General features: G+C 39.0%; 1 protein-coding gene across 10 annotated transcripts in view; it reads left to right on the top strand.

The window, feature by feature from the left end:
* The window catches only part of SLC18B1 (solute carrier family 18 member B1), a 34,495-nt gene extending 14,621 nt beyond the window's left edge, over positions 1-19,874 (top strand). For 9 of the 10 annotated variants that reach the window (XM_031680044.2, XM_072965890.1, XM_031680045.2 and 6 more), the window contains 12 exons: positions 1,694-1,789; positions 2,133-2,206; positions 2,951-3,098; positions 4,836-4,992; positions 8,643-8,779; positions 10,720-10,821; positions 12,100-12,191; positions 13,666-13,761; positions 15,491-15,565; positions 16,263-16,356; positions 16,453-16,505; positions 16,744-19,874. In XM_031680044.2, coding sequence (XP_031535904.1) covers positions 1,694-1,789; positions 2,133-2,206; positions 2,951-3,098; positions 4,836-4,992; positions 8,643-8,779; positions 10,720-10,821; positions 12,100-12,191; positions 13,666-13,761; positions 15,491-15,565; positions 16,263-16,356; positions 16,453-16,505; positions 16,744-16,810 — 1,191 coding nt within the window. In that variant the 3' untranslated portion in view covers positions 16,811-19,874. Of the gene's footprint in view, positions 1-1,693; positions 1,790-2,132; positions 2,207-2,950; positions 3,099-4,835; positions 4,993-8,642; positions 8,780-10,719; positions 10,822-12,099; positions 12,192-13,665; positions 13,762-15,470; positions 15,566-16,262; positions 16,357-16,452; positions 16,506-16,743 lie in introns of those variants that run through there. The other variant, XM_072965892.1, reaches the window with a different exon arrangement.
* The last annotated feature ends 2,018 nt before the right edge of the window (positions 19,875-21,892 follow it).

Below are 21,892 nucleotides of genomic sequence, written 5' to 3'. Positions count from 1 at the left end.
TCTTTCTCTCCCTTTCTTTCTGTCTTTCTTTCTTACTTTCCCTTCTTCCTTCCCCTTCTTCCTTCCTTCCTTTTTGTGGTGAGAACATAACATGAGCTCATCTTGTATGACAGAAATTTTATACCCAAAGAGCAGTAATTCTCCACTCCTCCCTTCCCAGAGCTCCTGAGAAGCACCATCCTAGTCTCTGCTTCTGTGAGTGCAACTATTGTAGATAATTCATATAAGAATCTGCAGTGTCTGTTCTACGACTGGCTTACTTCACTTAGTGCAATTTCCTCAGGGTTCATCCATGTCATTGCAAATGCCAGGATTTTCCTTTTTTTAAGGCTGAATAATATTTCATTATATCTATATATAGGTATATATATATATATATATATATATATATATATATATATATATATATGGCACATTGTCTTTACCCATTCATCTGTTGATGGACATTTGGTTTCCTTCTGTTTCATCTTGGTTATTGAGAATAATGCTGCAGTGAACAGGGGGTGCACATATCTCTGAGACCCTACTTCCAATTCTTTTCGATATATACTCAGAAGCTTGTCTGGGAGTTAGCTTTTTGATGTTTGGGGGACCCTCCATACTGTTCTCCATAGTGGCTGCAATTTACATCCCCACCAACAGTGTATAAAGGTTCCAATTTCTCCACATCCTCAACACTTGTTATCGTTTGTTTTTTTCAATAATTGCTATCCTAACCATTATAAGATAATTAAAAGATAATGAAATGATATCTCATGGTGATTTGGATCTGCATTTCCCTGACGATTAGTGATCTTGAGCAGCTTTTCATATACCTGGTGGCCATTTTTCATGTCGTCTTTAAAGAAATGTCTATTCAAGTCCTTTGCCCATTTTTTAAGTCAGGTTCTTTGTGGGGTTTTTTTGGACTATTCAGTTGTAGGAAATTCTTATATATTTTGGGTATAGAGATGGTTTACAAACATTTTCTCCCATTCTGTAGGTAGCATTTTCACTCTGTTGATTGTTTCCTTTGCTGTGAATACGTTTAATGTGGTGTAGTTCCATATGTCTAATTTGTTTTGTTGCCTAGGTTTTTGGTGTCAAATCCAAGAAATCATTGCCAAGATCAATGTCAAGGAGTCCCCCACCCCCATCTTCTCTTCAAGGAGTTTAACAGTTTCAGATCTTATGTTTAAGTCTAATTTGTTTTGAGTTCATTTTGTGAGTGGTGTAGGATAGGGGTCCAGTTTCATTCTTTTCCAGTTTTCCTAACACTGTTTCTTGAAGAGTGTCTCTTCCCCATTGTGTGTCCTGATCACCCTTGTGGAAGATCAATTGACCATATGTGTGTGGGTTTATTTCTAGGCTCTCTATTCTGTTCTATTGGTCTTTATGTCTGTCTGTATGCCAGAACCATACTGTTTTGGTTATTGTATCTTTGTAATTTATTTTTGAAATCAAGAAGTGTGATGCCTCCACTTTTGTTCTTCTTTCGCTAGATCGTAAAGCTAACAATTTGTTACAGGCTTGATGAGTGAATTATTTTCATGTTAGAGACTAGCTTTTACTAGCTGCCTTTCTTTCCTCACCCTGCTTACTTTAAAATAATAATCTTTGAAACTGCTACACAAAGTTTACAAGAAGATGATGCTCTGATCCAATAGCTCCATTTTTTTTTTAAATATTGGTTTCCTTTTCTGTTACTTTCAAGGCTGAAAAGAAAGGAGTCAGCAACACAGTTACTGGTATGATCTTTGGATGTTATGCTTTGTTTGACTTGCTGGCATCTTTGGTGTTTGGAAAATATGTAAGTATTAACATTCATATTCACATTTTAATTTTTAAAAATTATGTAATGTGTTATTCTAATTTACTGGTCTATAATTTCCACTGATGCAGAAATAACCACCATTATGTTTTATGAATTGTGCTTCTTTTGACAGTTCCATTCTTAGGGTTGATTGATATTTAACTTCTTCCATGTTTGTAAGCAATGTGTGCTGTCATTCCACTAGAGAAGTATTGTAATGTTTTATTAACTATACATACCTTCCCCAAATCTTCTGTTTCCTGATATAGTGGATTTGTTTATGTCAGTCTTAACTTGTAGCAGTCATCAATTTACCACTTTTCTTTGATATTTGTTATAGCTTGTACATATTGGAGCAAAATTTATGTTTGTAGCAGGATTACTTGTCTCAGGAGGAGTTACAATTCTCTTTGGGTAAGTCATGCTCTGATATGTTTGGGAGCTTGAACAGATTTCATAGTTTATCTTCAGTTTAAAGTGTTATGGTTTCTTTAAATCAATCAGTACCATTATTGTTAAGTACCTGGCATGTGACTAATGGTGAAGGGAATTGGATTATGTGGAGAATGGATTGAATGACATTGATCTTAAGAAAAGAATCCTCTAAGGGAATCACCGTTAAGCTGGCTACTGAATCTGTTCTTTAGGACTGCTGTGATTGTGAGTGACAGAAACTTAACTCTCTTTTCTGAGTCACAAAACTTTTTTGGCTTAAGCAAAAGGTGAATTTCTTACCTAGAGAAGCAGCTGAAGAACATCGGGATACAACTGTTAAGATAATGCCATCAGAAGTCTTTCTCAGATTCCTGGTTTTGCTTTCCTCTTCATGTACTTTTCTTTGGGGAAAGAGCTAAAACTGAGAAGTCTTTCTTCTACATACGTTCTTGTCAGAGTGACTCCACATTTTTCAGAAGGCCTCTTCAGTATTATTATTTAGTGCATCAGCTGTGTCAGTAGAAAAGGGCAGTGAGGCTGTCATTATGACTCAAATTCTCTTACTAAAAGTATAACAAAGACACTCTACAAAAATTCATTTTCTGAAGAGATTTGTCTTAGTAACTATGGTTGCAGTACTACTGTTTTCAGGGAGTACAGCTCAAAAGAAAAAAATAAATCAAAACCAGTTTGGCATTTGAGGATTGTCTTGCTCTTTTTTAGTGTATTGGACCAAGTTCCAGAAGGACCGGTGTTTATTGCTATGTGTTTTCTAGTGAGAATAACAGATGCAGTAAGCTTCTCTGCAGCGATAACCGCGTCGTCTTCGATCCTTGCAAAAGCTTTTCCAAACAATGTGGCTACAGTGTTGGTAGGTATTTTATGCATTTTTCCTGTTTTCCTTTTTAGTGTGGGCTAAAATATTTGCTTGACCTTGCAAGTCAAAGCTGGGGTCCATTCTTCTAGACTTGCTTTTTTTCTACTCTCTGTGTTTTTGTTACCTTTTATGCCAATTTCTGCTTGGCTGTCAATATATGTACCATAGTCCTACTTAGGTGCTCTTCCTGGGCTTAGAAGCTCCCGAGAAGGCAAACGCAAATATTCTTTTCATCCTTTTTCTTCTTACACCTCTCTGGTGGTATTTTGCTGTCTCTCTGTAGCCTAGATTGTGGCTGAGTTGCCTGAAGCAGATTTGTACTAGAGTCCTTCCTCCACTTTTCCCGGATTCATGGAAAGGATCTTAGAGATCTCCTTGAAGTCCCTAAGTGCTTCAATGCCGTTGGTCTGAGGAGTGCCGTCTAATTTTACCATAAAAATCCAGAGCCTTTAGCATCATATTGACATAATTCTCACATATTGCTTTAGATGCCTAGACCCCGGATATTAGTGACATACCAGGTTCCTGTCCCAGCTCCAAGCTGCTGCCTCCCTGACCCCAACTAGCTTTCCCATAGCTCTCACCTCTGGATCCATGCATCCCTGAAGGACTCCTGGTTTGAATATCAGAACAGATACCACCCTCAGAGCTGTAATTGTCCTCTAGACTTCAGGGTCTAATCAGCTCAGTGCTAAAAATTCTTTTGTTTACCCGTATTAATAGTTTAAAAGTTTTTTTTTGTATATATGTATTTTTATTGAAGTATAGTCAGTTTATAATGTTTTGTCAATTTCTGGTATACAGGACAGTGCTTCAGTCATACATGAACATATATATATTCATTTTCATATTCTTTTTCATCATAAGTTACTACAAGATATTGAATATAGTTCCCTGTGCTATACAGTATGAACTTGTTTATATATTTTATAGTAATTTAAAAGTTTTGACCATCAGATAACCTATTTGCTGTATAAATATAAATCCTCACACTTTTCGTTAAATATATACACTTATGTAAGTATATCTTTGTATATATATCAGGATAGATTCATTTTAGGTTCTGCATCCATTTGGCATGCAGTGGTGGCTGCTGTGACAGGTGTACTGTTTACATTTCCCAGAAATATATTTCTCAGAAAGCATTCAGAAGAATACCGGTCCGTTGACATGCTCTATAAAACAAGATTTTGTGACATGTTTGGAGTGTGGATTTGCTGTCCTGCAACTTAGAGATGACCAGTTCACATTAGAACTATTTGTGTTTCATTTTATGTGTCTACAGTCTATTTAATCACTTGCCCCTTTTCTCATTGGATTGTTCTTTTTTTCCCCTCATTGATTAGCAGTCACTCTCTTGGTGAGTTTGGGAAATTAGTCCTTTGTCAGTATTTTTTTTCTCCTATTCATCTGTCTTTTGATTTTTTTTTGCCTTTCATAGTTCTCATATTTTCATGTAATCAGATTTATCAATCTTTTCTTTTGTGTCATCTGTCTTTATGTCATAATTAGAAAATCTTCCCCATCATAGGGATTAGAAAACAAAAAAACTCATATTTTTCTATTTTTTATGAATTCAATATGTGTGCTTAAATTTTGGGTCCACCTTGGGTGTATGTATGTAAATTATGAGGCAGAGAGAGTTATTTTTCAGATCCAGCGCATTACATGTTTGTTAATTTTTCAAAGAAACTATATTAACTCAATTCCCTTTTATTTCCTCATTTTTAGGGATGTCTTGAGATTTTTTCTGGACTGGGACTAGTGCTGGGGCCTCCTCTGGGTGGCTTCCTGTATCAGTCCTTCGGCTACGAGGTGCCTTTCATTTTTCTGGGATGCATAGTTCTGCTGATGGTTCCCCTCAACATGTGCATTTTACCTAATTATGGTAAGACCCTCATTTGTTACTCATTTTAAGAATCTTAAATTTAAGTATATCCATGCCCTTGTAGGAGACCAATTTAACATATACACATTTATTTTATATAATCAGTTATAGATTTTTAGAGCGTGCTGAAAGAATTGATTCTCTTTTCAGAAATGTTGCTGTAGGCAATCAGTGTATATGAATTTCTGTATGTCATAAATTCTTTCTGACCTTTAGAACTAGCAAATATTTAATTTCTGATTATAAAACATATGTGGGGGAGTGCGTATAGGTCAGTGGTAGAGCATGGGCTTAGCATGCCCAGGGTCCTGGGTTCAATCCCCAGTACCTCCATACAAAAAGAAAGAAAAAAAAATGCAGTGCCCACCAATATCTTCTTGGTTTTAATTACAGATTCACCGTCTTCTTACAAGTCTCAGTGAGAAGAGGGCAGGGTCAGACCTTCCTTCCCCATGGTCCTTGAAGCTGTGTGTGCAGCAGAGCTCAAGTGCCAGGACACAGGACCACATCAGGCAGTGATGGGGAGTCATCTTGGCTTCAAAGCTTCTGCCCCATAGGAGTCAACCAATCCTGTAATGACGCCATGGGCACAACTGCCAGGGTCTCCATAAGGCACGTGCTGGGTACAGGAGTCAGCACACTCAGGGAGGCACAAAGCATCACGTATTTGTGATTTGTTTCTAGTTCCTTCTGTACAAGAGAAATTTACCAGCCAGGAGTTATTTTCATTGTAAGCAAGATTGCCTAGTAACGTGGTTGGCATTTTACCCTTATCAGTTTGCGAGTGGAACAGAGCTAGAGCGTTAACTAGAGAGTGGGAGGAGAGCCTGCCCTCTTTCTGCGTGTGGTGATGCTTGTTTCTGTAGTAAGGCATCCTGGCCTGTGCTCGGACTTGGCTCACAGAGGAAAACGAGGCTATTAACTAAGGAACTGAGACACCGGATCAGATTTTCATGCAGCAGGAGAAAGAATTGAGTTAACTCTTTATCAACAAGTATGGGGGGAAGAAAGCTTTGTTTACTAATTAATCGTGGACATGGTATTTAGAACCACCATTAGGTGTTTAGGTCTGTGGTTAGGTGCCGACTGGCCCCAGCATCAGTTGTTCTTTGGGTCCTGGCTTTCCTCATCTCTACCCTCACCCCTACAACTTGGGATCTTTTGCAGCCCCTCTGATCACTGCCAGCCTACTTACTTAGTACTTATTTCTTTTCATTTCTGTTATTCCTCAATTAAAATTTCCCTGCATCTTCAATGAACTTGACAAAGTCCCAGTTAGCTATGTTTTTATGAACAGAATGGTTTGACAAACTTACTGTTTATTCACAGAAGGATCTTATATTTAGTTTTCCAAAAACTAGTATTTTTTTTATTTAAAAAAACTCAAAAATTGATAATGTTAGGGTTATAAATATAAATTTAGGTGTCCCCATTCAGGAATACGTTTAAAAATTTTTGTTTTAGGAGAGCATATAGACAGAAACTAGAAAATTACATTTTCTTTTATTTTGGTGACATTGGCAGAATTTTGTGTTCTATAAGCTCTGCCCCACTCATGTACCTCCTTCCAGACCCATAAACAATGTGGCCTTAGGTTTGGGTGGCTAAGAGTCAACTTTAGTCCCCAACTTCCCACCATTCCCCCAACAGCAGTGCAACTTCTTCACCATCCTGAGCACCAGGCATGATTGTTTCCAAGTCTCCAATCACAGCCTATAAATTCCCCTCATCCTTTTTATCTTCTCACCAAGTCCCCTCTTCTGTACTATACTGAAGAAATATTTCTAAAACACAGTCATGTACATGACAATTCTCTTAAGAAAAATCCCTAAATCCATGAAGTATGAACTTTAGTTTGAAAGCCACTAGGAGCTGTTGTTAGATTTCAGCAGGTGAGTCACATGAACCAGAAAATCTCCCCTTCTATTCTAACTCCTAAGCATCCTTTGAAACTTAATTTGTACGACCTCTTCTGGGAAGTTTTTCTGAACCTTCTCAATCATTAATCTAAATGCTGAATAAGGAGTACTGCAGTGCTCAGCGTTTTTCCTGCCCCTTCACACCTGAGGGGTGCTCCCCTTCCCTGACTTTAACAGCCTCTGTGTGGCAGGCGTTGTCAGCCTCGAAGTCATGTCCCTGCAAGGAGAATGTACCAGAATTGGGGGTAGCAGAGAGAGTGCCTGAGTAGCTTGGAAAGGCTCCCTAGGTGATTTGCCATGTGTCTCTTGAAGCAGATATCACTCTTAAGTTTTCATTATTTCAACAATTTAACTCGTTATGTGTTCATTTTATATATGTTCTTATTGTGGCAATTCCCTTTCCCACTTCAGGTTTAAAATAATTAGTTATTTCTCGGGCTTCTTAGTATATTTTATGAAGTCCTGCATAATCTCATCACTACATTCTTCTGGAGTGTCTTCTCTCTTCACTACACCGGTGTCTTCTACTCCACTCTCCATCCTCCACCTTTGCTTTCCTCCAGTTCTTTCATTTCCTCAAACAGAACAGTTTCTCTTCACTTCTGAGTCTTGAATGAGCCATTCCTGGATAATGTGCCTGGATTATTCTTTCCTCCTTCTTTGCTTGCTTATCTCAAGCTCACCCTTTGGACACCAAGTTAGATATGACTACCTTTGGAAATACTTTCCTATCCAGCTTTCCCTGTGTTTTAAGGCACCGCTCTTATATGCTCCGACAGGTGCCCTCCCAGCTCCGTCCTGGCTCTCTCCACGCCTGAATATCGCCTCTCTGTGAAGACAGGGTCTGGGTTTATCTTCTTTGCTTTTTGTCTGCCCAGCATTTTGCGTGCTGCCTGACTCAGCAAAGGTTCATAAATTAATTGGAAGATAGAAAAGTCATCAAACAATAGTAAACAATGCAAAATGGAATATAGTTTAGGTGCTAAATTACATGGCATAGATTAGAAGTGCAGTTGGAAACAGAGGTAACCTTTGTGGAATAATTAAGGTAAGAACCAGACTTTACAGAGTGAATAGAACCTGAAAAATTAGCAGAGGAAAAAGAAAGGAGTTATAGGATATGACTGGAGGCTTGGAAACAACCATGCCTGGTGCTTGGGACAGTGAAGAAGTTGTGTTGCTGTTGGGGGAATGGTGGGAAGTCAGGTTGGCGCTCAGCTGACCTTGAACACCAGATGAAGTTTACACATGATTCACTAGCATCCCTTTCAATCCAGTGTTTCCTTTGCCAGCAGAAAAAAAAATTGTCCTGTGTTCTTTGCTTAACTCAGATTCCTCAGCACACACAGATTGTTCTCTGATAAAGCTTCTGGCTTTTCCCACGCACCAGATCAAACTTTCCATGTTTTCTGCCCCATTCGGGGAAGGCCTCACTGACTTCTAGGGTACGACCTATAGCCTCAGCCCCCTTTTTCTCCTCACACTCTGATTCTAGTTGATTCTTTCTGAGTTTGAGAAATTATTTTTTAAAAAAACTGAACATGGCATGTGGGTTTGAATAACTTCTTTTGCAAATATAGATAATATGCAATTTAGGCAAACTCAGAGATGCAGTTATTTGGATTACCAGATAAAGATGACCTTACCAATTTTGCTTTTCAAAATAGGTGGAAAAGTAAAGTTAAGCAATTTTTGTCACTCTTAATTTCCTTTTTAATTTTTTCCCCGAAGAGTCTGATCCAGGGAAACACTCATTCTGGAAACTCATCACTTTACCCAAGGTTGCCCTAATATCCTTCGTCATCACCTCACTCAGCTCCTGTTTTGGCTTCCTTGATCCTACGCTGTCTCTCTTTGTTTTGGAGAAGGTGAGTAGCCTGGTGTTGAAGGCCTCTGCATTGTAGCAGGTGCACGTAATTGTTTGCCCTCGGGCCCTGCTTAGTGGGAGGTGGTGAGTGGCTGCAGGAAGGAGGCAGAATGAGAACTACACACCAAGGCAGCCTGTACCTTCCCTGTGTGCCATCTCTGTAACTAGAGGTCTGATTTAGTGTAAATGAAAGAAGCCTTTCATCTGGTCTCCTTTTTTCCCAGAAGACCTCGCTCGAGTCAGGAAAGACACTTCCTCTGTTTCGAATCCAGTGAGGCATTCGGGGTTCTTTGTGGCTCATTTAATGAGAGGTGTCCTTCTCTAACATCCCCTCTGGGTCCACTTACCTTTTAGGCTGCTGCCTATGTTCTAAAGACTGGGCTATGTTACTCTGAGATGGAAGTAAGGAACCGAGAGTCTCTCCTGGTTTTTAGGGCTGAAAAATAAATACTGAATTCTAAAAGTTTGATGTCATAGAAATTTGTTCTCAGATAGTTTTGAAAAAAGATGATTAATAATGCAATAAAGTATATTACCAAGTCTGGTAGTTATTACACTGGAGAATGAATCCATGTCTGTAAAGACTGAAACCTACTCACTGCAGCCCGTACTGACTTTAGCTGAGGCACTAGAATGAATAAAGCACAGAAACACAACCCCTTCAAGTCGCTAAAGACAGTTTTTGGTATTTCACAGATAAATTTGGGGACTGTAATTTTAGTGTCTGGCCCAAGGTTTGAAGGATAATATAATATCACACTGAGGCAGTGAGCAAATATGAGGTGATGCATAAGAAAAATATTTTGGGTTTACGGTGATACATTCCATTCACATTATCAGCAATGTCTCTTTAAGAGTCATTTTTCTGTCTTTTTAAGAAGTTGTGTTCTGACACTGCAAAAAACTCATAATCAATTTCTCATAAACCCAAGTTGTTCATGTCTGCCTTATAAAAAATCTCTCAAGATTTTTCATGTTTTTTCTATTGCATTTTTTTTCCTGTTGCCTTTCTGCCTTCTTACCAGTTTTTTGAATTGGCTATTTGCTGTCCAGTCATTGGTCACCCAGCCTTTTACTGTAGGAAGAGGTCCACCGTCTCCCCAGAGTTGTAAATTCAGAAAAGGACATTTCTGACTTTCGTATCTTGCTACTATTGTTAAAGGGCTAATTTTTAGCTTGAGTTATGTCATAAAAATTATTAAAACATATACTGAAAAAAAATATGTACTGACTCATAAATAGATCTCATGAGTTTAATTAAGGATTAGTTAAAGAAATTAAGGAAAATGGAAGCAACTCAGATAACCAAGAAAGGCGTTTATATCATGTTGGTAATGGTAACAGTAGCAGAATTGTGTGGTAGCTTACTGTTTTGAAAGCCTTTAAAAATATGCCTTATCATCTAACTCTTTAATTCGATATTAATATCCCTTAGAGATGGATGGAAGAGATATTACTGTCAGTATTTTTTACACCAGTGCACTTCAGTCTGTGGACTGTCAGCATCACCTAGGGGTGCTTCTCAGAAATGCAGATTCTCAGGCCCTACCCCAGACTTTTTGAATCAGAAATTCTAGGGCTAAGGTCTAAGACCCTCTTTTAACATGTTCTCCAGGTAATTTTTGTGCATCCTAACGTTTGCAGAGCATCACTTTACTTGTGAAAATGCTATGATTCATAGAAGGATGATAATACTATGTTTAATGTCAAACACTACAAAGCAAAAAATCTAGGACTTCTGACCTCTGGTTAGATTTTTTTTCCCTCATAGAGAAAAAGTAATACATTTATAAGAGTAAGACAAATTTAGGAAGGATGCTGGATGTTAGTGGTAGACTCGTGGTAGATATTAAAAGCTGAAGAAATGGTAGACAGAAAAGATAGATACTTATTTTTCAAATGACTTAGCCATGTACCTTTAATACAGGATTTCTTTTACAGTTTAATCTACCAGCTGGATATGTGGGACTGGTATTCCTGGGTTTGGCGCTGTCCTATGCCATCTCTTCACCACTGGTGGGCCTACTCAGTGATAAAGTGCCGGTAGGTACACTTCATTGATATTTAAGGATTACTTTTGTATGTTTAGACTGGTGGTTTTCAAAATGTACTTCTGGAAATCTAGAGGTCCACTGATTAGAATTAACATACTCAATCGAGAAATTTTTATCTTTATTGAGGTCTAACTGACAAATAAAATTATGAGATACTTAAAGTACAACATGGTGACTTGGTGTTGTACACACTGTGGAAGGATTTCCGCCATCTAGTTAACACATCCATCACCACAGTTATCTTCTTTTTGCGGGGGGAAGGGTAGGTAAGAACATTTCAATTCTAATATATTCAATTTTTTGAGCTGATGGAGAGGGACCAGCATGAAGTGTCAGTATCTTCCCACCTGCCATCACCCTGAACAGATTCACTTTTTAATTACTTCATCTGGGAAAAGGGGTCTTGTACTAAAACTATTGAAAAACGCTTGGATTAGACTTTCTAAAGGAAAAGGCTCCCTTGATGCAAAAAAAGTGGATTGACCTTAATAATTAGGGCAGAGCTCAGAGGTAGTTAGGACTTGACCAGGTTGAGAGGATATAATTCAGTGTTTCTGTGGGAAGGACAGGATTGGCCATGTACATCGGTGGCATCGGTTATCCCACGGCCTTCCTGATGGAAAATGCCTCTATTCTCCTTTAACTCGGGCTAAACCGTTCCGTACAGAACTAGTCCTGTCAGCAAAGTCTCAGGCTTCTCCGGCTTTAGTGCTTATTTTTGTATTTCCCCTCTTCATTAGATTCGTGTGTACGTTTAGGAAGGCCTATTACGTGGAGATTACCTAGTCATCCAGGTGACAAAAAGCAAGTGTCTTAAACAGTGTTTGGAGCTTAGTTTTAAGACATAGTGTTATATACCTGAACACATACTGTACCCCTGTAATTTTAGCCTGCATCTGAGTAGTTTATAAGGAACATTTTATTTGGTATTTGTTAATAATGTGAATTTTCTAGTTATTGCGTCTACTTGATTGTTTCTTGCAGTGACTGCTTTTTAAGTGTGTTATATTTGAAATAGTTCATCCTGTGCAAAATCTGTGCTACACTCCCTTTCCAAGGAAAACTTGTCCTTTCCTCACTCCCTGCCTTGGGTATATTGTCCTTGCTTTTGTGTTTACCATCTACCTGTTGTACATGTAAAGTTTTGTTTTCTTCACTGTATTTGGATTTTTGAATATCATGACTTGTGTTCTTCAATGATTTCTCTGTGTACCTGGATTATGGAAGATCTTTACCTCTGAGAGTTTCTTTGGACTTTCTTTACCAGCGTCTAAGGAAGTGGCTTCTGGTTTTTGGAAGCTTAATCACAGCAGGATGCTACATGCTCTTAGGACCTGCCCCAGTCTTGCACATTAAGAGGTAACTTTTTTTCTTCTTTTGTATTTGTGGCCAAATAGCATTAAGAATTATTTCAAAAAATTTTTGGTGTAACACTGGAATACTTAGGATTTTTGTATCTTATTATTTAAATAACTACCGCAGTTAGGACTATACTGAATTGTTTGTCAGACAGTATTACTAGATACTGTCAGTGGTATAAGCAAACAGGGATTCCTAAAATCTGTTTCAGACAAGAAAAATGCTTATTCTCCCTTTGTGTTTCAAATGCACATTTGTACTTTATTTTAAAAATAGCATTTGTTGTTACCTAGCTTTAGCTAATAGTTCTTAGAATATACTTTTGCTTTTTCTACTTCTTGCTCCTTGAGGTGAAGACCAGACCTTTTTTGTTTCTGCATCTTCCTGAGCATATCGTAACTGCTTACTAAAGCTTGTTACAATTTATTTGCTAAAATAAAGTGAGCTACTTAAGAGATTTTTAGGTACCTCTGGGACAAAGCATGATATGGGAAAAGCAAGGATTTCAAGGTCCTTCAGCTTTGGGTTTGCATTCTGGCTTTACCACTTACTTGGTATGTGGACTTGGGCAAATCACTTAAATCCCAAGAGCCTCAGTTTCCTTATCCACATAAAAGAGCCACCAATAGAACTGTTGAAATAATCCCTCTTTCTAGGCTCAAGATGGAGCCACTCTTTAGCAGGCGAGGACCATGTCAGCAAATCAAAACTTAGAAAACCTTCACGTCCCTGTCAGTGCTCCTCTTGACCAGAAAAGCAGCCTATCCAGCCAGCCAGTCATCCCCAGACGCCAAGCCAACTCTGGGCCTTCTCACCCCAAACAAGGTGGACTGTGTGGTCCCAGCCAATCAGATATTTTCTATTTTTCTCTTCCGTGTTCTATATTCTTTATCCTATAAAAGCTTCCTGGTTTCCATCCTATTTTACAGTTCTCCAAAAGGAGACCGTCCACTTCCGAAAGTATTTGTATCACCTAAATTGTCTTCTTTAATCATTTTTAATGGACTTATGTGGCAAGGCTGCTGCAAAGAGTAAACAGGGTAATGGATAGTAAGTAACTGACATGGAACAAATCGTAATTTCCTGACACTTTCTTTACCACTTTCCTTCGGTGCCATTTTTCAGTCAATGGACTTTCAAAGCCAAGTGATTGAAGGAGCAACATTAATATTAACATTTTAACCAATTCAGAAAGGATTTTATATGGTGATAAGGCAGGTTGAGTCTAGGCAAGTGACATGTGTGACCAAAGACACTGGGATAGCAGGATGAATTGATGTTTCACCTCCTCAAAATGTAAGGATCTCAAAGGTGCTGTCACTGAATGAAATGGGGTCAGATGGGAACAAGTACCAGACTTAGTCATGGAATCTGTGAAACTAACATCTGTGGGATCCTCCCTGCCCTCCTTGGCATGAAGCTTTGTTGCCTTCTTTACATGTTAATCTGCTTTTCTTCCAAAACTCTTTTGCAGTCAGCTCTGGCTGCTCGTGCTGATATTAGTCATAAATGGCATCTCTGTTGGAATGAGTTCAATCCCAACTTTCCTGGAGGTTCTCAGTTGCGCATAGTAAGTAACTTCCGTTGCTTGAAGAGCTGTATTGTGAGTAGCAGTAAACATCACAAGCTTTCTTGAATCTCTCAGTTTTGTAGGATATTGGATATTTTTTATACTAATAAATCTTCATGATTTCATGTCACACAATATTGTGACATAAATAGGATAAGCAAAAATATAATATGAATGATAATATATAGTAATATTAATACAGTGATAGGTTAAAAAGGGTTGTGGATAGAGGCTTGGCTTGGTTTAGACCTTGGTACAGATATACTTTTAAAAAGCCAGAGCACAGTGGAAAGGCCTCAGCATTGTTCCCCTCTCATGGAGGAGGTCCATACAGGGGCACAGAGTGACCAGGTAGGATGATTCCAGCACCAGTTCCAATGTGTGGGGTTTTCCCCAAAACCCCACACCCCCAAGCAATTCTCTGAAACCAGCTGGGTGTCCTCCAACTCAACTAATTCTGACACCGTTTACCCCAAGATAGCGTCAGATCCCACAGGTTAAGGGCTCAATCCTACAAGATTGCCCTCCACTTCAGATGCTAGTTCAAGTGTGGGTTGTAGCCTATGCTTCTGACCGACTGGCTATAAATCTGAGGTTCCCACAACCATCTCCTTGGGTTCCATTCATTTACTAGAGTGGCTCACAGAGCTCAGGAAACCAGTTTACTCACTAGATTACTCATTTATTGTGAAGGATATTAAAGGATATGAGTCAACAGCCAGATGACAAAGGTCCATAGGGCAGTGAGTCCCAAACAAAGGAGCTTCTGTCCTTGTGGAGTTTGGGGCCCAGAACTTGTTTTTTTTTGTTTGTTTTTATGGAGTCTTCATTACATAGGCATGATTCATGAAATCATTGGCCATTGGCAAGTGATTCCATGTCTGCCCCTCTGCCCTCCCCAGAAGTGGGGGGTAAGGGGTGCCTGGGACTGAAAGTTCCAACCCTCTAATCACATGTTGGTTCTGGCAACCAGCCCCATCCTTAGGTCCAAAAGTCACCTCATAACATAAAAAAAGAAACTTTTTATCACTTTCATCACTTAGGAAATTCCATGAGTTTTAAGACCTCTGTGTCAGAAATGGATCAAAGACTAAATATATATTTTTTATTATAAATCAGAGTGTCACACCAGATGTTCATCACTTGGCCATCATTTGTTAGCTTAGTAGGCATGGTGCTGAAGAGCACAAAATGAATTTGAGCAAGGAGAGTGTGGATGGCTCTCCTGTTGTCAATTCAACAGTTCTCATAGCAGTAAGGAGCTGCCACTATATTTTCTAAAACTTGCCCATTGTTCTCTTTACACATTCATCTCATCTTAAGAAATTCTCAGTTAATTATATCCTTTTATAAACATTTAATGTAAGCAAGTCATGATTCTTAATATCATATTCTATATATGTAATAAAGTATTTTTAGAAAACCGTGGAGTAGGGCAGGTGGGGGTGTAGTTAGCTCAGTGGTAGAGCATATGTTTAGCATGCACAAGGTACTGGGTTCAGTCCCCAGAACGTCCATTAAAAAAGAAAACAAAACCAAACCATGAAGTAAACATAACCATGAGAATGTCTTCCAATTAGAATAGCTTCTTATTTCAGAAATGGAGTGTTCTTGCTGTTGGGTTTGTCCAGATTATCCCTGGTTTTTTAGTTTATCTGTCATATACTGCTCTTTTGTTCCATGCAGGTTTCCCTTTTAACCACAGATAGACTCTTGTCTTTCTTTGCAGTGAAAATGGGTTTGAAGAAGGATTAAGTACCATGGGACTTGTGTCAGGTCTCTTTGGTGCAGTGTGGTCTGTTGGGTGAGTAGCTATTCTATTTCATTCACAGCTGCAAGCTGGAAAATAGTACCCCCTTTTTACAGATGGAGAAGTTCAGGCATTGAGGAGTCAGATGACTTGCCGGAAGGCACATAGTTCCTTTAGGGCAGATCTGTATTTCTAACCCGCACCTCTGACTTCAACATCAGTGGTTATACCATAAGTTTTAATACCTAATCAAAGTGATATCATATACTTTGTCTTATTTAAGTGATATTTTAAAGTTCCTTTAACAGGAGCATGTCTCAGTTTTGAAAATATATTCATTTATTCATGTATTTGTGTATTTATTTTTACTATGTACTAAGCCAGAGGGATAACTGTATGCTGGCCATGTAGGTATCATTGATAAATATGTACTGAGTTATTTTAAAGACAAATACAGAGAAGGGTGGAGAGAATAATATAAAGATTCTTTTGAATACATGTCATCTTTTTTTATTTTCATGTAAGGCACCAACTTTTCAAAAGCAGTTATAATTTTAGAATTGCTTAAAAAATTTAAACATCATCATTATCAGGTAAAATATTTTCTTATACCTAATGCTCTTTCCAGGAATGAGCTTTTTTCTTTAGTATTTATGGTTTCAATATAATGAATTGAAGGGGTCATGCCGCCGGTAAGAAGTAAGTCTTCTTTTTTGCACTATTTAATCATCTTTCTTCTTTTCATTGTTAGTGATTTCATAGGACCAACGCTGGGGGGGTTTCTGTATGAGAAACTAGGCTTTGAATGGGCAGCCACTCTACAAGGTCTCTGGGCTCTAACAAGTGTGAGTAATGAGTCTCTTACTTTCATTTTCCTTATGTTTATGGAGAAGCGTGGCTTGGATAACTGACATTAACCAGTGCCTTTAATTGTGTTAAAGGGACTAGTGCTGGGCTTGTTTTACCTGTTGGAGCACTCACGGAGAAGGAGGAGGTGAGGTCAATTCTTAAGCTTTTTTTTTTCTCCCTTTAAAAGTTGGCTTGTAGAAGTGGGAAAGAAACGTGATTTTATATCCATTTTCCAGTCAGGAGATTTCTGGGTACCCTGAACCTCATCATTTGGTAGACACATTTACAGAATTAGTTGGGTAGAGATGTAGGTATTGAGTTTTTTTGTTTTTTTTTTTTAAGGTGATAAATATTGAGGTCGTCTTCTTCTTCTTTCAATGTAGATCTAAACTTCAAAATATCCTCAGCATAGAGGAGGAACGGACCGCTCTCTTACCTGGGGAAATGTGACCTGAGGAGTCCTGACTGTTACAGGGCTGGGAGATGGATGCTGTTGGCCTTGGACTTCAGAGTTGGAAGGGTTTTCTTACTTTGACACACACAACTCCATGGGCCACACACCAGCATCCTGGAAGTGTTAACATAGTTTTGGATGATCCTGTGTTGGGCTGCACTTACTATTGTCCTGAAAAACTGGCCTGCTGAACCAGCCGCATTTGAAACCTTCAGTATGAGAAGAGTTATTGGAAATCAGTGAAAGTTTGTAGGTTTCAGTGACCAGACTTGGCCTTGAAGATTTTACTGACTCTAGGTCTCCTGTTTTCTGTGTTTACTTTTTGTTCTAAGTGCACTGATTCTGTGAATGTACCTTTTTTATTAACAGGGAAGGAAATGAATTGATTTGATATGCTTAACAATAATATAAAGATAACTCAAAATATACAGAAAAATGACTGTGAAATCAGTTTTACAAAATTTGCCTTCTCTGTGTCCTGAGATTTTTGCTTTTTGTTCAAAAGGCAAAATTCCAGCCTACTATATAAAACTCTATAGCATACCTTGGCCCTCAGCTCTTCTAAAACTTTTGTTTGTGTGAAAGATACTAGAATAGTATTACTTAACACTTTCAGTTTTATAACATACTTTGAATTATGATCTGGTTTAGAAATAATGCTTGGTATAATGTTATTCATTTCCCTTAATGTCTTTGTTTTAGTTCTAATTATATATATATATGTATATATACATATATATATATATTTAATACTCCTGGTTGATGTATCTCATTCCCAGAGCAAGTGAGCCCACAGAAATGCTTGTTCTATGTTAGGGAAGAGAGCCCTCTGACTTCATGTAAAATCCATGTTGTTGTTTGGTGAGTGAATCTCTGCTGTACAACTCTCATAGCTCCCAATCCACCTTCATGGTGTAGTAGCTACTTATATCCACTATTTTTTTAGTAGAAGAAATGGTTTACTTACTTATTTATTTGAAAATATTTGTTGAATGCCTTCTCTGAACTGACACTGTGCTTGGTTTAGGGATTTAGCTGTGATCATCATAGACACAGTCTCTCCCTTATGGAGATAATAGTCCAGTGGAAGGGACACACAATAAATAAATACCAGAATCTCTAATTATCATACAGAGATGCTATGGAGGGAAGAAAAAAAAAACCTGGTGATGTGAAAGAGTAATTGGCTGGAGGTGACTAGGTGTGGGGATCCTTATTTAGATAAGATGTATCCATGGAGGTGGGTTTTGAACTGAGATCTGAAGGAGGAGATTGCGGCAGCCATTCTGAGGGGAGAGCCATCCCCAGCATGTGCAGAAGGTCAAGGAGGAGACCGTGGCCCACAGGGCTGGAGTCCAGTAAACCGAGGAGTTTGGGGAGGTGGGGAGGAACTAGCTTTTGATTGGAGGATGACAGAATTTGATTCCTGTCTCAGGAAGGCCACTGTGTTTGCGTGTCAAAGGTGTGTAAGGCATGTGGGTTAGAAGGGTAGGAGGGAGGTCTTTGGAAGCTCTGGGAGAGACATTAACAGGTTGGACCGGGGAGATGGTAATGGAAGTGGAGAGAAAAGGATGTGTTTGGAAGTGGAACCAGCAGGACTTGCTGATGTGGAGGGAGAAGGAGAGAGGATTAGGGTGACTGCTAGGTTTTGGCTTGAGGGTGTGGGTGTACGGAGGTACTGTTGCTGAAAGATCTGCCCCTGTCCCTGACGAGCCAAATAACCCAGAGACAAGGTCTTGGAGTTTAGAAGAAAAGAGGGAGTTTTATTACTTTGCCAGGCAAAGGGGACTCTCAGCAGGCTAGTGCCTTCAAAACTGTGAGCCCACCCTGGGGATGGGGTGGGGTGGTTATATAGCCATAGCGCAAACAGTAAATCATCAATAACAAGCAACAATCATTTTCTCATCAGAAGACAGAATGGCGTCACGATGCCTCCCGGCGACCAGTTCTCTAGAGGCTAGCAGTTAGATCTCTATCTTGTAAGCACTCAAAGTGTGGTCTTCTTGGTACTTAGCTTACTTTGTAAGGTTAAAGACCTGTGACCTTCTCCCTGGAGATCAACTCAGAGACCAAGCATGATTATAGCTTTTGATTACTGGAATAAAGTAGAAACAGTAAGATTAATAGCTTTAGTTTTAACAAGGGGCCTGGAACTGTGAGTAGCAACCTGTCAGTCAGGTCAGTTGACCGTTTTAAGGGCAAGTATAAGATAAGCAATCTGTTAGCCTAAGTGTGGCCATTTTATTAATCCTCCTTCAGTACTTCTTAGTGAGATGGGGAAGAATAGATCCACCACACAGATCCTGAAGGGCAAATTAAACCATGATGGGATGCCCTTTCACACTGCCAGAAGGGGGAAAAAGAAAAAAGGAAAGGATCACAATAGGCTGCAGAAGACGGACAGCAGCTGGACCTACTGGCCGTTTCAGAAGACTGCTTAGCATTAATTACCAAAATTGAATATTCACAAATCCCATGAACTCTTCATTCGCCCCCTCCCTCAGGTCCCTTCGCCATGAGACTTCCAGAGGATGGTCCAGTGTGCGCCAAGCAGAATGGCCCATCACTCCCCTGCTTGCCAGAGCGGCCCCAGGATGGAGTGTGACCCCTGCCCACTGCACTCCTGTGCAGTGCAGAAAGGGCCAGGCCTGGATTGCGGCGGTTAAATCGCCCTGGCGCCTCTCCAGTGCTTTCCTTCGCCCGGCTCAGGCTGCAGGCTTCTGCGGGGCCGCTACTCTTACGCCCGCTGGCCGAGGAGCCCACTTCTGCAGTTCCCACGTCTGCCACGTGGGGCCGCTAGGAAACCACCACAGGGATCGGCCGACGGCTCACAGCCCGGCTGCTGCGCCCGGGCTCGCACCGTCCCGCTCAGGATTGAGCATCACTCAGGATTGTCAGCCCATTACCGTTACCAGCGCCGCTGACTGTTGAAAATAGTTCAAGGTCGACGCAGATTCCAGGCTTTCTGGCGAGAGAACCTTTTAGTCCCGCTCCCAACACCCCGCTGTCAACACGTGCTGTGCATACCAGTGTATATAAAGACGCTTTGTACAAAACCAACTTTGTCCCTTCCTCATTTTATAATTTTGAAGTATTAAATGACAAAAAAAAGTTAAAACTATGAGAAAGGATAGAGGAACTTTGAACAATGAAACCAAAAGGCATGTCAAAACTGTCAAAGGAAATCTCTATTTATATTTTTATATATTTATATTCTTCTAAATGTAACAAAGATGCCCCGCTTAAAAGAACTTTTTAAAAAATGAGACTGACTGTAGAATATAATAAATAAAAAGGTATCTTTTATGTTACATAAAACATGGCAACCTATACACATGATATACAGATTAATCCAAAGGACAAATTAAAAGGACAAATAAAAAATCGTAAATCTTTTTTCAATTAAAACTTAAACAATTTTTGATACTTTTTAAAAAATTTAATTTTTTTACTTTTTATTTTAGTTTGGAGGAGGAGCAATTGGGTTTATTTATTTATTTAAATGGAGGTGCTGGGGATTGAACCCAGGACCTTGTGCATTTTGAGTGCACACTCTACCACTAAGCTATACCCTTCCCTCCATGAGATAATTGTTGATTCACACACAGTTGTAAAAATAATACACAGAGATCATCTGTACTTTTCACCTAGGTTCCGCCAGTGGTAACATCTTGCAACACTTACAGTACAGGATCATAATATACCCTTACTAATATAGCTGGCAAAAGAAGTGGGTAACAAATGCTGACTTAGCCAACTAATTTTCATTAAATACAACTAATTAATGAGAAGTAAAGAAACAGCTTTCTTTTATTTATATACAGTCATATCAGAACAGAACAATCCAAAGATTTGTTAAGATAGTTATCTTTCCTTTGATATCACTATCATATGCCCTCAATTTATGAAATAAGCTCACAGGAAAGTAACATTCAGAAACAACATATTTAGACAGAACAACTAAAATGTATCTAAAGTATTAACAAATGAAACTAAAGCCTACTTATTCAATGTTCTCTTAGTAATAACTTGCAACTCTTGAAATATTTGCACTAGTTTCTTTCAGAAAATCCACAGTCCCACTTCCAATCCTGCTTCATTTATAGGTGATAGTCTAGAAAGCATGATGTTCAGTAGTAAATTCTGATTTATAGTTTATTGTAATTGCATTATCAGTACTAAAATAACTCAAAATGCACTTCTTGTTGACAAATGGTCAATAATAGCATGATAAATACAGAAAGTAGTACATTATTATCATTTTGAAGTTTTTGTCATCCAGGATAAATTTGAATGCCAAATCAGTGAAGTCACATTATCATACATTTCAAAAATGACAGCCATGAAATCAGTTGCTGGATGAATTTGAATAGGGTTTTTTTCTTTTAAAGGAATTAAAACCAGTGTAGGTAAATATTTCATTTGAACATGTTAACCTGAAACAAATAGCCCACCAGATATTCAGCAAAGATTCAGAATCAACAGAGATAGCAATTCAGGGTATGGAGCCGTGGCGAGCCATGTGCACAGCAAGGGAAGGAGCGCTTTTTTGATGGGAGAAGGAAGTTGGGAGGGACCTGGTAAACAAAGAGCCTAGGGCTTTCCCTTAGCTGAGTCCTTACCAGGAAAGAAGGTGGATCTTTCTTTTTCCTGTTGGGCTCTGCTGCCGTTGTAGGACCTGAGAGCTTCCCCTTCTGGTTCCCCAATTCTGTTTAATTGAGGTTTCTGTTTACCAATATTTTACAAGCGTAATACTAGTACTTTTACTTCTTACACTCTCAGAACTTAAGTGAAATGAATGGTCATATTCAATTCCTCTGTTGTTTTCTGTTCTACTCTCACTGTTCCTGGTTTGCTTTTGCCTCTTTCATTTACTTATCCAGAAACAATCAGAGATACCTGGTTGTTGATGTGTTCATTTCTCAGGGCTGCATTCAGCCTCTAGATCTGAAACACAAAGAGTATGAGGACAGGGATGTACGTGAAGAAGTGGTACTGTCATCAGATACTAAGGGAGCTGCCGGATTTAATTCTATGCGTGCCACTGCAAACGCTCTGAAAGAAATATTCTCGAGGCA

This window comes from Vicugna pacos, chromosome 8, assembly GCF_048564905.1.
Source record: "Vicugna pacos chromosome 8, VicPac4, whole genome shotgun sequence".
NCBI classification, from domain to species: Eukaryota; Metazoa; Chordata; class Mammalia; order Artiodactyla; family Camelidae; genus Vicugna; species Vicugna pacos.
The sequence above is the reverse complement of the archived record's forward strand: the minus strand, read 5'-3'. Positions and strand labels throughout refer to the sequence as shown.